At 36.9% G+C, this 17,290-nt stretch overlaps 1 protein-coding gene across 11 annotated transcripts in view; it reads right to left on the reverse strand.

Annotated features, from left to right (window-relative positions):
• LOC106078346 (zinc finger transcription factor lin-29-like) overlaps positions 1-17,290 on the reverse strand; it is a 422,178-nt gene that overhangs the window by 74,908 nt on the left and 329,980 nt on the right. For all 11 annotated transcript variants that reach the window (XM_056008260.1, XM_056008264.1, XM_056008265.1 and 8 more), the window contains one exon: positions 2,775-2,826. In XM_056008260.1, the coding sequence (XP_055864235.1) occupies positions 2,775-2,826 (52 nt within the window). The remainder of the gene's footprint in view (positions 1-2,774; positions 2,827-17,290) is intronic.

The raw sequence follows: 17,290 nt of genomic DNA on the forward strand, positions 1-17,290 counted from the left end.
GGGAGCGGGCAGGGTTTGAACCCGGGACCATCGATGAATCTGAACGACAGTCCAGCGTGCAAACCGCAGGCAGCCATGTGTTTATATATAACTTACATGAGCTCTATGTGTTGTTTAATGGCCACCTTCTACAGCTGTGCTGGGTTCACCTATAGCCTCAGGCAACAACAACTTCCCCATCCCTATTCCCTTCACACACACACACACACACAAAGTTCCAGGGATTATTTTTAATGATTTGGAAGAAAGAGAACACGACACATTGCCTAATGTGGTAGACAACATAGGCGTACCCAGTGGGTGGGGGGTTGGATTTACAAAGGACCCAATATCTCAACTAGCTTAAAGCCTTATCGGGTCTAAAAAAAACGGTCCTGCAGATGTGACAGAATTTCTTAGGTCACAGCTAGGTCAGCGAATCCCTAGTGAAATTGCGCAGTTTTCGATTTATCTTCAAAATCATGACAATGTCGTACATCACTTACAAAGCTCAACAACAACAACAACAACAACAACAACAACAACAACAACAACAACAACAACAACAACAACAGCAGCAGCAAAAAAACAAAAAACAAAAACGGTTATTAAATGGATACCAACACACATAGAACTAGAAGGAAATAAGAAGGCTGACCAATTCTCCAAGAGTGGGAGAACAAATTCACAATTAAACATTGCAATCAATCCAGAAGAAATGAAGAAACTAATAGTAAAATAAATGAGAATTGGACGAGCTCTCATCCGAATCCCAAGAAAGATGATGCTTATTATAAGCTATCCCGACAAGATCAAGGTCTAATCTTTCGACTCAGGACCGGACACAACAGAATGAGACAACATATGTACCGGAAGCTCAAAATCGGAACCATTGAAATCTGCCCATGTGGAGTGTCACCAGAAAATGCTGACCATGTCCTTCAAAACTGTCCTCTTGACAAAGAGGCCCGTACAAGACACTGGCCCCAAAACACCTCAATAGAAAGAAAACTATATGGAGAGCTCCTTGATTTGGAAACCACTGCGCAGTTAATCTCATATATTGGTCTAGTCATATGAACGCTCCACAATGAGAACTAAGAAGATGACAATGTCTTAAATATTTTTATTTATTTTCTGGATAGATATCTGAAAATTTTAAGATTTATCTCCCTTTCCAATATAACTGAGTTAATATCAAAGCTTTGTAAAAAAAAAAAAAAATTATTTGGCATTCAACTGATCACAGACCTAATTTTAGTTGTTTTGTGATAGTATACATATAAACGTAGATCTATACAAAATGAGACATCTTTGTTTCACCCCAACAATGCTATAAAATCCCTCTGAATTTAACCATCCATGGTGACCATTGAGGTAGAAGTTCAGCCACTTTTTCTTTTTGTACAAAACAATATAAATGCAGTTTTTTTCTTGAAAGAAATAATTGTAACAAAAGACATAGATATATATAGACTGGAAGTAGGAAAATATATTTGTTTGAGGAGAGACAAATTGTATATGTACTCTATCTGTTGTATGTCATTTAAAAACACAATTGAGCTATACATTCGAGGACGTACATTTCAGCCTATATATAACTATGATCTTCAGTTTTGAAAATTACAAAACTACCAAAATTATGCCTCCGTATCACTATCATAGACATAGGAATACACACACACACACACACACATATATATATATATATATATATATATATATATATATATATATATATATATTTGTGATGTGGATCTATTTTTGCAGACATGGCTTCTTTAATTAATGTATGGCGGTCGTCTTATCGATTCAAATTGTTAGAATTCGTTTGAAAGGTTGAAAAATCATTTTGCTTCAATAAATTGAAGCAAAGTAAGTCAGTCATAATCTGAGTCTATTATTAAATTTTAATTTAATAGTCAAACAGTCTCTAGATCTATCTATATGTCTATCTATATGTATGTTACTAGATTTCTAGCTCTATGTAGATCTAACTATGTATTATTATTACAGCTTTAATGTAGCGCTACTTGATTATAGCATGCTCAGAGCGCTTTGGTCCAATCTCATTTGTGGACCGGTGGGGGAGGGGGTATCTAGGAGTTGGTTTTCCGTGCTTCCTTTAGGCGCTCAGTAAACCCAACTCTGCCCGAGTCGGGTGTCGAACCTCGGGCCCCCTTCTAGGTAGCCAAGCCAAGTTCAAGCGCAATTAGCCTCTCGACCACGCTATGTAGATACAGTATGGTGTTTCTAGAATTCTAGGGGGTATACTAGATCTATTCAAATCGACTATATCTACACTAGAATCTATCTTATCTTATATGATACAGACGTTACTCCATAAAAGAAGATGATTATGTACTACGCGTCATGCATTTAGTCATGCAGTGACATGCACTATCTATAACAATAATTATATTCTAGATCTTTATTTTTAATAGAATCTAGAGTAGAGGAAAGGGTTTATATTGACCAGTACTAGTGTCACTAGAATTCACTAGATCTAGTTGTCCTAGTATCTAGATCTAGCTAGTTTGGAAGATTTGGACTGAAGACTCGCTTGTAGATAACAGATCTAGAGATCTTGGATCGGGACATTCAACTTGAATGATACTTCAATATAGATTCTAGTCACTATATATAAATAAGGCTTGTCTTCGAGTCCGAAGATTAATGAGGAATACAGTATTTCCCGTGGCTGCGCAGCCCCAGCTGTGACCTGCATATTTTGCCAATATATATATATTGAAACAAATGTTATGAGAATTGATAGTGGGTAATTCATCTCTTACCAGCAGCAGAGGCAGCTGCCCCCGGTGTTGTCATGTCACTGGCTCCGCCTTGCTGAAGAAGAGGAAAAAAAAAAGACATATTAGTTAATTAAACAATGAAACACAATTGACACACACAAAAAAAGACATTATGTTTTTAAACTTTTTTTAATTTATTTATTTATCGAGTACAAAAATTCCGGTGTGTGCGTGTGTGTGTGTGTGTGTGTGGGGGGGGTAATGTATACAGGGAGTTTAAACAGATATTAGCCAATAGAAGCAAAGATAACAAAGCCAAAGATATGATAGCCAATAAGAAGCCACTTGACAATATGGGTTAAATTGTTTGCTCATTTCATATTTTTTTATAACTTTTTTTTTTGTAATTAATCAAAGTGACAGAATTAATCTTTTTAAAATGTCTTGTAAAGTTTATAATATGATGGGATGAACACAAAAAATGAGACACGAGAGAAATACGATACAGCCATTTGATATTAATCTGAGAGTTGTGTGCGTGTGTGCTTGGGTGCGAGTGTGTCTGTGGTGATGGTAGATATTCAAAATTCCAAAAATGGTGGCCTCACGATGACGCCCATGCATTTTAAGAGTTTTAAAAATGTTACCAATGTAAGAGCAAAATATATATATATATATAGAGAGAGAGAGAGAGAGACATTTCTTTACGAACGTGTATGTGGAGAGAGAGCGGAGGGATCTATGTGCAATGCGGTAGACTGGGCGGATGGATCTATTTGAGGATGTACAGGAGCGCAAATAGTTCGTACAATGGATTCAACAATTTAAAATGACAGACGATTAACACGAAACTGAATTTCAATGACGTCAAAGTTCCTTCACTCAAGAAATGAGCCGTGGACGTTGCTTTGACGTGCACACTTAGGCTACACATGTGGACACCCCTTCAAATTTGGTGCCATCGATGGTCACACCTCGTGACGAAGCAAAGGTAGCAACCACACCTCCCCCCTCCCCCAAAGATGTAAGAGTACCGGTATTCAGAAAGAAGCCTCCTGGTGTATGACCACACGAGACTGTCCACTACACATGTCCAGCGGTGCTAAAAAAGAATCACGAGAACGCTTAGAAAAGTTTGCGAAGGAGGTAGGGGAGTATGTCCAGGACCGACTAAAAAATGACCAATATGATCGAGGCAGATCATGATCTTAAGCCTGTCCCATCTCCCTCTATCTTATAAGTTCTTCGTGACACATCAGTTCAACATAAACTAAGCAACAAGATTGATATGTCATTTCCTGAGAAAATGTCAATGACAATTGAATGTCCATTTACTATCAATCGTTCTGGTAAGATGTCATTGACCCAAAGGATGTCATTTCATATTTTAATAAAGCTATTCCAAGAAAAGATGTGTTTCCAAAAACTATTGTTTGATTCCACGGTAAAAGTTTTTTTTGTTTTGTTTTCGCTTTCAAAACCCAATCAAATTGTCAGGACATCTCAATGGCTGCCTGGTCGTGCGGTTTGCGCGCGGGACTGTCGTTCGGATTTATCGACGGTCGAGGGTTCAAACCCTGCCCGCTCCCATCCCCCGTCGTCCTGCGGGAGGTTTGGACTAGGAAGAAAACACAAACAATGTGTCAGCGCCATGAAAAACATCTCCAATTAAAAAACAACAACAAAAAAAAAAAAACACAAGGATCTTAATTATTATCTTAAACGTTCTGCCAACAGCCAAACAAGAACATACAAAAGTGAGGGTTTTACGCATGCCAGGCCCCGACCCACCCAACCAACCATCTTGAAGACTACGTTTACATTTGAATGTGTCGCCAGAACTAGGTCAAACATGCTCCGCCAGTGTTCCGCGAGCTATAAATAGACTGGCAGGTGAAACGTCTGCATTCGTCATGCATGGCCTACTCACACCGATTGATTATGAAGTGGCGCAATAAAAAAAAAAACCCAACTCTTTTTGTTATTTCCAGATCTAATAAGTCTTCCCTTACACGGTAAACATTCTGCAAAACTCGAGAACCACTGGTCTAGACAAGAAGACGTTCAAGTGTGTTTACTAAAAAAAAATAAAAATATTTGAATTTAAAAAGAAAATCATAAAATCAAATGTGAAACTAATTGACCTTGACATAGTTTGAATGTAGGTCACTCGCCGACTCTCTCCGTGTGGTACATTAAAACGTCTTGACCTGTGATCGTTTGACGGGGCAATGGATGTGTATAAATAGGTCGCGCGTCGGAGAAGCATTTTCAAGTTGTCTGGTAAACTGATTTCGTTTAGAAATTGAAACCACAGACAAGCAGGGCGACACACACACACACGCTCGAACTTATAGATGGTGCCGGGTTCAAACCCTGTCCGCTCCCATCCCCCGTCGCCATGGTAGAGGTTTGGATTAGGAAGTAACTTATCTTTTAACTCTGAATGAACCCCCGAAACATGTAAAAAAAATTCCAAAAAAGGTCATTTCGTAGTCATTGATACAAAATCGTTAAAATGATGAATCATTACATGAAGTCTTTTTTTTTTTTTACAATATGGAGTCATTTCTAAATGAAATCTCTGTTTAAAAAAAAAAAGCTACATGGCTTCAATAATGATTCATTGCTACTGATTGCTACCACAAGGAATAGTAGCCAGCAAATGGAACTGCCCAGACAAGAGTTTAATTGTACAGGGAATTACAATTTAGTAAAAAAAAAACCCAAAAAAACTTTTTGTTTTGCTAGATTTGTGTGTGTGAGCGTGTGTGTGTGTGAGCGTGTGTGGGTGGGGGTGCGTAGAATCAGAGGGATCACTGTATTTAGATGAAATTATTTCGTTTGATTCGAAAAAAAATAAATTATTTCTATAGAGCTTTAACAAGCATAATGTATGCCAGTAATCATGTGAGTACATTACAGACTTAATGCAGGTTCGTGGAGGTTTGGGAGTAATACAGAATTAATTCAGGTTCGTGGAGGTTTGAGAGTAACACAGACTTAATGCAGGTTCGTGAAGGTTTGAGAGTAACACTGACTTAATGCAGGTTCGTAAAGGTTTGAGAGTAACAGACTTAATGCAGGTTCGTGAAGGTTTGAGAGTAACACAGACTTAATGCTGATTCGTGAAGATTTGAGAGTAACACAGACTTAATGCAGGTTCGTGGAGGTTTGAGAGTAACACAGACTTAATTTAGGTTCGTGGAGGTTTGAGAGTAACACAGACTTAATTCAGGTTCGTCAAGGTATGAGAGTAACAGACTTAATGCAGGTTCGTGGAGGTTTGAGAGTAACACAGAATTAATGCAGGTTCGTGGAGGTTTAGGAGTAACACAGACTTAATGCAGGTTTATGGAAACTTGAGGACACAACTAATATAATACAATATAAAAAAATGTGAAATTAATATTATACATAAATAACAAAAATAAAGAGATAAAATAAATGAAATCAGTATCATGGCATGATGTGGCTGTTGAACAAAGACTTTGCTTGATATACTCTACATTTGATTGATATCACTGGCCTCATCTAATGGAGCCGAACCACTGCGACCTAATTATACACCGTTGACCAAAGCCTTGAAGGACCGAATGGCACAGTATTACCGGCCGGAAAAGGGCACACTGGTCGTAGCTTGGGAACCACTGTTCAAGATCTATTTAAAAAGGTGATAAAAGTCGGGAGGGGTTTAGATATATGTGTCACGTGTTCAGTAGAACCACTTTGTATTACTAAGTGAAACAAGAGGAGGTTTTGTTTGTCTGTGTTGGGAGGGTGAGTCCCCAAATCTCCCCTCCCCCCTCCCTCGGGGTATAAGCGAGTGTCAAGAAATGCAGCGCGAGAACGTACCGAGGGGGGCAGAGCGAGGCGGAACGAGGGTGAAACACGAGGTCGAGATGACCCTGTGACCATGTCATATATCTCGTAGCATAAAAGTGGGCGTGGCCTGAAGGTGACACATTTCGTACAATACGCTGGGCCGACAGAAAGCCGAGCGTGTCACAAAAACACAATCACTGACAATAGGGAGATGGGGGACTAAAGATGTTAGGACATGTTCAGGTTATCTTCAAGTTAGGACATTTTCAAGTTATCTTCACTTTGTGGTTAACGAGGGTGTTGTGTGGCAAGTACAACTCGCTGCTTGACCATGAAACGAACTGTTTTTTTTTTTTTTTTTTGTAAAGGTCAAAGCCTCCACCCCACCCCCCACCCCCCCAAAAAAACACTCTTCCCATTAAAAAAAAATTAAGACCTTGGCTCTAGTAGCTCTGACTTTCATTTCGTTACCTATATGTTTAAAAGCCGCTTATTTCACTTACAAATCGTAACGAGTAATCGAATCAGAAACATTCAAAAATACTTTTAAAAAAAAAGACAAAGCCTATATAAGGGAACTAACTGAGCATTCACAACTATATCCCTCTATGCTGTACGATTTATTTACTTTTTATATATAACACAAAACTAATTGGTGTATTTTTTTCGTTTTGTGATTAGCGTCTAATATATGCATCAACTAAATCGAGTCCTATTCCGGTTGAATGAAAAGGGGAGGCCACTCGACAACTGAAACCTATACTATGATTAACATTTATACACATTTCAGCCACCTAAGAAACTGAAACTGATTATATTGTCCACTGCCTAATAAAAAGGTAAGAATGTAGTTGGGATGTACAATACAAACACAACAAGAAAAAACAATATTTTTTTTTCACCCCAGCCATTTAAGAAGAAAAAAAGGGGAAAGAACTAGCTTAAGTTTTGGTACAAATAGTCTGTTTATCATTGGTAGTGTCCCTTTTCTACACGCGAATCTGGCTGCCTGGTCGTGCTATATGCACACAGGACTGTTAACACGATGGCCCCGGGTTCAAACTCTGCTCGCGACCAAACTCTTTCGAATGAGGCTTAGGCTAGGAAGTGGTACTCTTCATGTCTGAAGGTACATAAACATTTCTAGAGCACTAAGTCCTCATCTTAATAATGTACATTTGTGTGCATACTTCAAAACGTTTTCTAAATTTTTCACCTTCTGATCCTTCTCGGTGAATAGTTTAAACATGGAATGCTTGTCGTAATGGCGGAGAGAGGGGGGGGGAAGAGGGGGGTTAAATTTATGTGTATGTGTGTTTAGGGGGGGGGAGGAATTACGTAATCAGAGAGCACTAGTATACATGACTCACTTTACACAGACATGAATGACATGACAAGATTCAAGAACCAAACAGATATAGTAGATAGGCCCTTGAGCGTATTTTGTAACATCGGACACACACACACACACACGATCTCTACACTCGACCTACTTACACTAACACCTCTCTCCCACGTACCATTAAAACAAAAAAAAAGGGAGGTGAACGGCCAGACGTTTCGTTAGTCACATCTAAGTGAAAGTCGTTAAGAAGCGCGGCACTCATAATCCATGTCGTCACGTCTGACTTCTAATTACAGCTCGCGCTCCTGCCGTACAGTCATAATAGTAGGGGGGAGGGGAAACGTGGAGGGGTGTCATTTTTAAAAACAAAAACAAAACAAAAAGTGTCCCTCGCGCTTATGTCGTAATTATTCCCAGTGGTTAAAATAACAGGTCTTCAACTTACACCAACTAGCTTTAAAAATATAAAACACTAAACCATAACTTACTACTAGAAAAACAAAAACTTAATAAAAAAGAATCAGAAAGGCACACAAATAGAGAACAAATTCATACAGGTGCTCCTTCTTCCCTAGTGTCACTAGAGAATGGAATGGGTTGCCTGAATCAGAGAGAAAATCCAACGACTTAGCAGAGTTTAAGTCATTGATTGACATGCATGACTACATTGACACATGAAACGCGTAGGACGTAATTATCTTCTTTTTTGAAGTAATGCCACTACCTGATTTACAAAATGAAATCATTGTAAAGGAATAGTTAACTATTTGTCTATTAATATATTTCTAGGTATAGATCTACTTGCATAAAAGTACAGCTGTCGTTAAGGGAAGCGAAAACAATCGTTAACAGAAAACAACGTTTGTTATTAGTCGTTGTTACCATAACGATTTAGTTTTATTTCAGTTGGCTTTATTTCCGTTATCGTTAACGACAATGAAATTACTAGCTAACCATGCATACAGAGACCACTTAACATGATCAGTGCTAGAGCAGAACCAGTAACACTAAGCTCAGGGGCGTAGCGAGGTACTCGTGGGTTCGGGTCAGTACAGTGGCGTAGCGAGGTACAAGAGTATGATAATGCTCCCCCACCACCATAATTTAGAAATAAAAGCGTCAGAGACAAAAAATCAAGGCAACAGACACTAGCTTCTGCTGGAATAACCTGCCCAGTGTGCAGCCGATCATTTCGGATTCACATAGGTTTCACCAGTCACAGAACCCCCAGCGCAAAGCCCACAGCCCTCTGGATGGATAAACTCTATGTAAAACAAAGGGTTAAGATTAAAAAAAAAAAAAGAAGAAGAAAAATATATAATATACACATAAAAAAAACAACAACCAAAAAAAAACAAAGCTTATATGATTGAGATAGCCAAACAATTACTGCCATATCTTTCAATACTGCAAGAGTTATCTCCCTTTTTCTACATAAAACAAAAGCAATTATTTACGACTAATAATTAACTTAATCGGCTAATGTTTTTAATTGATTCACGTGTTGTCATCAACAGTCAATAATTGTGCCAGTTTCAACTTGATCCGAAAACTGGAAAGTGGAAGAAATAAGGTGTATTAGATTTGTGACAGACAGACTGACAGACAGTGTGAGTTGATACAAATTTGTTTTTTTTAAGTCATACTCTACGTGCTAGTTCATTGTAAAAAAAAAAGACATTCTAATGTATGCACCACCTTATACAAGTAAAAATGTCTTTACACTCAGACCATGAAAGTCAGCTCAGTAGTAACAAACAGCCATTATTAGTAATGGGCCCGAAGGCAATGAGCAATTTAGGGCCACGGTTTCTTCTACGACACAGACTAAGCTCTTCCTTCGAGGTCGAAGGTCGAGCACAATGTCATTTCCTGTCAACTCAAAAAGGGCCGTGAAAGTCTGATCTGGACACATTTTAAGTGGATTTTTTTTTTTTTACAAGAGAAATAGAGGAAAAAGGAGAGGGGTGGCGGGGGTTGAGCTTGACGCAATATTTCATTAACATTTCAAACACTGCATTTCAAAAGGTCAAGTGCGAAACGCATGTGAAATGCCGCACTCATCTTTACTCTACGGAATCAAAGACATTGGTCATTATATATGAGTTCACAAGGAAACATATTTTCGAGTTGTTTTTTGTTTTTTTTTAGTTGTTTTTTTTTTTTTTTTTTTTTTAGTAGATTATTAAGTTGTCGACAGCCTGAGGTCAGCGTGACCCCAGGATCCTAGACACCTCACTGATCAGATTCATCAGCTCTTACAACTGTTGTTTATCTACTTATAAGGAAACAAACACTGCGAAGTGTCTTCCAGGAAGTCGTTTAAAACCATATTCGCATTTTTCCCGAAATTGAATAAGATATACAGGGGTAAAAACTAAAACTAAAGACGAAGACTTAGAACACTTATGGTGGCGGAAACGTGTGTAGATCTATGAGGTCAAAAGGGAAATGTTAAATATTTAAAAAAAAAAAAATTCTCTAACAGACAAGTTGTCAACTATGTACTAAAAAAAAGTCTATTTAAAAGCAAATTACTAAAAAAAATATATATTTAAAGTAAGAAGACCCCGCTTCAGGAAGTAAAGTTTGACTTATATAGGTCGTTGATTTAACAATAGCTAGTCTAGCTGGTGGATTACAGAGAACATGTCCGTCTCGTGTGCCACGTAGTAGAGAGCTGAGCGCAATTTATTTTATTTGTATTTTTTAAAAACTAAAACAACTGCCAGAAGAAATGAATATTTAGTTCAAGTCTCACTAAAAGCTACTAACTAAACCAACAACGAAAGTTTAAAAATAAAATAAAAAGGGATAACAAAAACATAACATTCGTTATTTAGAGAAATACAAAGCGCCCTATAAACTATATGTGTTCTATAGTGTCTTTTCTTAGAAAAACAATATTTAATATATATTTTTTTTTGTTTTAAATTAAGTTTCTTGTATTACAATAATATATATATATATATATATATATATATTTCGTAAAAACAAACAATGTAAACACTCGATGCGCTGACACGGCGTGTCTATAGAAAAGAATTTGAATAGATTATGTTTCAAATCAACCAAATGTTTTGTTGTTTGTTTGTTTTTTTAATTTAGTATTTTTAACTAGCACTTTATCGAAACACGAATTGTTATAAATTTTTATTACTAAAAAAAAATAATTTTTAGGTATGAACTAAAAAAAAAAAACAACCACCCCCACAACGTTACATTTTCTGTTTTATTTTATTATTTATATTCGCCTGTGCAACTATGTTATACACACATAATGGTACATCTTGTTTATGTATCGTAAACAAAAAGAATACATGTAAATATACATTTCGTCACGTTTAAATATTAATTTCACATTTTTTTAGAAATTAAATAGAAGGAAAGGTTAGAGAGCAAAGTTTTTAAAACTCGCTGAAAGACCAAAAAAAAACAAAACAAACAAAATTATAAGAGCTATACATAGATAATGATTTTAAACTTACTAACAAAATATCCCACTTTTTTTCTTTTGTTTTTTAATTCTATAATACATTCAGTAATTCATTAATTATGTTATGTTTTTGAGTATGCCAGGTTTTGAGTTGACTCACACACACACACACACACACAAATGAATGAAAAAATGATACCATTATATTCGTAAAACTGAAAGAACTTTCTGGCGCTCGGTGGCGCCTCTGAGTCCCAGCGCTCTAATGGGTTCCTGACTTACGTTTGGGAAAAGGCGGAAGGTCGATGTGCTAGCCACATGACACCGTCGTTAACCGTGTGCCGCAGAAACAGATGACCATTACATCATCTGCTCAATAGATCGCAAAGTCTGAAAGGGGAAACTTTTAATTTGAAGAACCTTAGGGCAAGTGGAACGAAAAGTGACGGTTTAGGTGGAGACCTCTGAGACGTGTCAACGAGCCATTGGTCTAGCCTGACCAAAGGTTGCGACGTCGCAGGTCAGTGTTTAGCCCTTCTATAACGATTGGCCTCGCCTCAACTCTGGAAGAAAATTGAGCCTAGCAAAAAGCTTGTTCCTGTCCCACCAAAAACAAATGCCACCTTTACCTTGCGTTGTATGTGGGCGGTCATGTCTCTCCGATATAGCGCTCTATACTCAGCTCTATCCTAAGCTATATACTCAGCTCTATGCTCAGCTCTATACTCAGCTCTATGCTCAGCTCTATACTCAGCTCTATACTCAGCTCTATGCTCAGCTCCATGCTCAGCTCCATGCTCAGCTCTATACTCAGCTCTATACTCAGCTCTATTCTCAACTCTATACTCAGCTGTATACTCACCTGTATACTCAGGTCTATACTCAGCTCTATTCTCAGCTCTATTCTCAGCTGTATACTCAGCTGTATACTCAGGTCTATGCTCAGCTCTATACTCAGCTCTATACTCAGCTCTATCCTCAGCTCTATACTCAGCTCTATACTCTGCTCTATACTCAGCTCTATCCTCAGCTCTATACTCAGCTCTATATTCAGCTCTATACTCTGCTCTATACTCTGCTCTATGATCAGCTCTATACTCAGCTCTATATTCAGCTCTATACTCTGCTCTATACTCTGCTCTATGATCAGCTCTATACTCAGCTCTATATTCAGCTCTATACTCTGCTCTATGATCAGCTCTATGATCAGCTCTATACTCAGCTCTATATTGAGCTCTATACTCTGCTCTATACTCTGCTCTATGATCAGCTCTATATTCAGCTCTATCCTCAGCTCTATACTCTGCTCTATACTCTGCTCTATGATCAGCTCTATACTCAGCTCTATACTCTGCTCTATACTCTGCTCTATGATCAGCTCTATACTCAGCTCAATATTCAGCTCTATACTCAGCTCTATACTCATATGAAAAAATGTTCTACGCGATGTACCATAGAACAAAAATTCTACAATGTTAAGTTTATTTATTCATCGTTTCTAAGATCGATGACAAGTGTCATTTCAGATGTTGATAACATTGTGTCATTTCAGATGTTGATGACATTGTGTCATTTCAGATGTTGATGACATTGTGTCATTTCAGATGTTGATGACATTGTGTCATTTCAGATGTTGATGACATTGTGTCATTTCAGATGTTGATGACATTGTGTCATTTCAGATGTTGATGACATTGTGTCATTTCAGATGTTGATGACGTTGTGTCATTTCAGATGCTGATGACGTTGTGTCATTTCAGATGTCAATGACATTGTGTCATTTCAGATGTTGATGACGTTGTGTCATTTCAGATGTTGATGACATTGTGTCATTTCAGATGTTGATGACATTGTGTCAGCGTTGGTAACTGGTGTAGACGTTATTTTCATTTCAGAAAAAAAAAATTCATTTTTTGTTTGTGTAAGTAAAAAAAAAAACAACCCACAAAAACCAAGAACAATGGAAACACGAGATGTCTAGTTCATCTGTCTAAACTGATGATATATTTATTTTTTTATATCAAAGCTCTACGTATTAAAATGTGTCATTGTCTACATTTAAAATGATTGAAATAATGCATTTTTTAGAAAATCTCAGCAACAATTTCTTGAAACATGCAAATAAAAATTTGAATACAGATATCGTATGAACAAAAAAAAATGTTTTTTTTTTGTGTCTTTTTCTTTTTTTTTAAATAAGAATTTGATTGCTACTGATAAATTAGAGAAAAACAAAAGGGGGCCAAATGTAAAGGGATGTGTAGATTCAAACCAAGGACCTCAGAGGACTGTCTCAAAGCTTTTTTTAAATTGCTGTTTTTACTGTACTAAATTGAAACTAATGACAGTCACATGGCCGAGTCTGTACTACTTAGTCAGTCATGAGACCAAGTCTTTTAAATCTGGACTGTAATATGGACCCTAGTCTGTCTAAGGATCTAGTCTGTCTAAGGATCTAGTCTGTCTAAGGATCTAGTCTGTCTAAGGATCTAGTCTGTCTAAGGATCTAGTCTGTCCAACGACCTATTCAATAACCTAGTCTGTCCAAAAGTCTGTCATTCGAGTCTTATATCGGCTGCTTTGTTCTATTATCATCTGCTATTTTCTGCTCCAGAACTATAGACATGGCGGCAGTTTATCTTCATGTATCTTCATTTGTCATAAAGTAGACCTAAACAAACACATAAAAAATTACGTAAATTATTAGGTAGAATTTCATTTCAATATTTTTTTTGTTTTAAATTCCTTTTTTTAAAAAAGAATCGTATTGCAGAGTTATTTCAATGTCTGTCTGTTTTTAATATTTTTTTTTATTAATTGACTGAATCTCAATATTTAAAACAATGAGATTTTATTTTAGTTTTATTATATAAATAACTTTTTTTAATCATCGCAGACGATAAGTCTTATAATCTAATAAGTTGATTCAAAGGAGAAGATGGCGTGCATTCACGTAGGTGGTGAGTACAACACGTCTCCACTAGCCCATAGGTTTTTTTTTTTTGTTTTTTTTTCAAAATAATTTAAAAAATATAAAAAAAAAACAACGCTTATATTAAGGGGAAAAAGCTGCGTCCTTATGACTATATCTACCAATAATGTATAAGTTGTTTCCCTTATTTTGATATTAAAAACATTAATTACCAATAATTAATTGGCTACTTCAGTATTTTTGTTTATCGATTCGTGTTTTGTTAGGTACAATAAATAAATGTTTAAAGTATCAACTTGATCGGAGAATGCGTGAGGGAGAAATAGCGTTAACAATTAGCCTACTTAAGGGAAGTAAACCCAACCAATTTAGCCATAGCTGTGAATACTGAATTATTAGTTTCCCAATTGTTCATATTAAATAAAATAATGAATTACCAGCTATTAATGGTGCTACTGTTTTTTTTTATTTTATTAATTCATGTCTTGTTTATGAAAATGAATAATTGTGCGAAGTTTCAGTTTTATCCGAGAATGGGTGTGGGAGAAATAACGTGTCCACACTTTTTTACCAGACAGACATACAGACAGACACAATGAGTTGAAATAAACCATGTAAAAAAGAGTCAAAATGCATGTCTTGTATTTACATCGTCCTTGTCCTCCCCCCCCCCCCCCCTTAGTTAAGGCAGGAAACCGGACAGACCTGAACCTAAACATAATGTGACTCGATAGTTCCAAATGTAGCGAAATGTTTAATACTCATTACAAATAACTCTTGTCTGCCTGGTACACAGTTTTGTACACTTTTGCAACTCTTCCAGACTCATTCTCGGATCAAGTTGAAACATAAGCAACTTTTTGCAAAACATGAATCAATTAAAAAAAACATAAATTAATTAATTAATAGTATTATAATTTTGATCAAAAAGGCAAATAAATGCTACTTATTGAGAGATGTGTCTGTATATGTGGAAGTTTTCCCTTTATTACGTATTGTACACTATATTTCTTTCACTTTCTATTCTTGGATCAAGCAGAAATTCATGGAAGTATTCCGAGTCGATGGTAATACATGTGTCAATATAAAAAAACAACCTATTTATTAATCTATTAGTGGTAATTATTAATTTTGTTTGCATACATAAAAAGAGAGCTTAGTCCTGCAGTATTTAGATATATGGCAGCGATTTTGCGGTTCTTCCACTTAGACAAGCTTTTTTTTAGCGGCTACGCAAGGGGAATAGATGCTATTAGTTTTGTGTTGTCTGCCTGTCCGTCCATCCCGTTTAGATCTCGTAAACTAGAAAAGATATTGAAAATCCGTCATTATGATAGACCTTTCACAGTTCTGATGCAACTTTTGTTTTATATAGAAAAAAAATGGAGCTTATTCATGCAGTATTGAGATATATGCCGTCAATTTTGAAGTTCTTATTGGATAATTTATTTATTTTTTTTTTAAATATATTTTGCCTGTTTGTTACATTAGGCAGACTACATCAGTCGATTAAATCATTAAAACAACATTTTGAGCAACTATGTACTTTGACTACGCCATCTGGACCCGCGCATCAGATTTGGTGTCAGAAGCTGTTTCTTCTCCTCTTATTACTTATTACCATTCATGATTTAAAAAAAAAAAAAAAGCGCGGAGTAAAAAGTTCAACAAAGTAGCAAGCTCCTGTACCTATAGAGGCAGGTAGCGACCGCAGGTAAAAATGTGTACAATGGTCCAGTTTTTTTTTTTTTTTTGGTCCTTTCTCTCCGTGTCGGTCTAAAACATGTCAGCACGTACAGATAGAGATGCACAATGCGCAGAGCATGCAAGCGACACATGTGTTATGAATTAAAGATATGCACACACACACACACACACGCAAGTCAATACACTCACACGCACTTACACAAACACACAAAAGAGTGACATCCTGCCAGGGAGAAGACAAAAAAGTGAAGACATAAAAACAGATTTTTGTTTTTTTAAATGCATACCTGCGACAGGTAAATCAAGCACACTGACAGCGTTGCACTGTAAGGGACCCCTAAGTGATACAGCAAAGCCTGTACCTCGAGTAGCCGCCAATATTAGATAAATACAACATGCAGCGTGTTAAGAAACAAGAACATATATAAATATGTACGAATTTAAAAGGATACAAAGAATATAAAAAGCCTGAGCTGGGATTCGAAACCAAAACGATTATGGTTCAGGGATCAAGCATGAAAACTCTCGGCCACCGTGAGATATAAGACTAATGATTTTAATACTTGTGGCAGTACTACGAAATCTATTGATTCGCCACATGAAATGCTTGACGAGTAACTTTCTCAGGGAGTCCATGTCAATAATTAGAGATTACGTCAAGAAAATAAATAGGGAAAAAAACAAGGGGGGGGCGGATGAGTATTCCTACGTTTTGGGAGATTCCATCATTCCATGAGAGACAAGCTCACGAGTAGATTGTGTGGACAGCTCAATGGAGAACCACTTTTACTTGCACCGACTCCAGACTATGAGCTAAGTGGACTTCACTCAACTAAAAATTATATTTCTCACTCAGGACTCGAACCTGCGTTCTTCTTACTAAACACACAACCACCTTTGCCCCATGCCGTGTAGTTTAGACAAGTGTCTTTTGCTTTCTCTCAACTCTGTGTAGTTGTTTTTTTTCTCTACTTGTATTAATTGTACGGGGCGAGAGTGCCTTGTATTTTTGTTTTGAATTGTTTTTGCTACGTCACAAAGTCCGGTGACATTTATTGGTCATTCGTTGTCCTGATGCAGTTCACCCTCTGAATTTGGTTGAAACGGACGGTGTGTTAGTCCGTAAAAGATTATTAGTCTGTACTAGTTTCTTGGACTTATATTATTTAGTAGGATTTTTGGACCCATGTTTTAGGGATGCCAGTGTTGGAGTTGTATGTACTGACCTCGATTCTATGCCAGTGTGGGCGTCGCTTGTTGTCTCAGAAATATGTAGTACAGTCTTGAGTGTCATTGTCAGATGGGCGGTCGTC

Source organism: Biomphalaria glabrata, chromosome 13, assembly GCF_947242115.1.
Source record: "Biomphalaria glabrata chromosome 13, xgBioGlab47.1, whole genome shotgun sequence".
Taxonomy (NCBI): domain Eukaryota; kingdom Metazoa; phylum Mollusca; class Gastropoda; family Planorbidae; genus Biomphalaria; species Biomphalaria glabrata.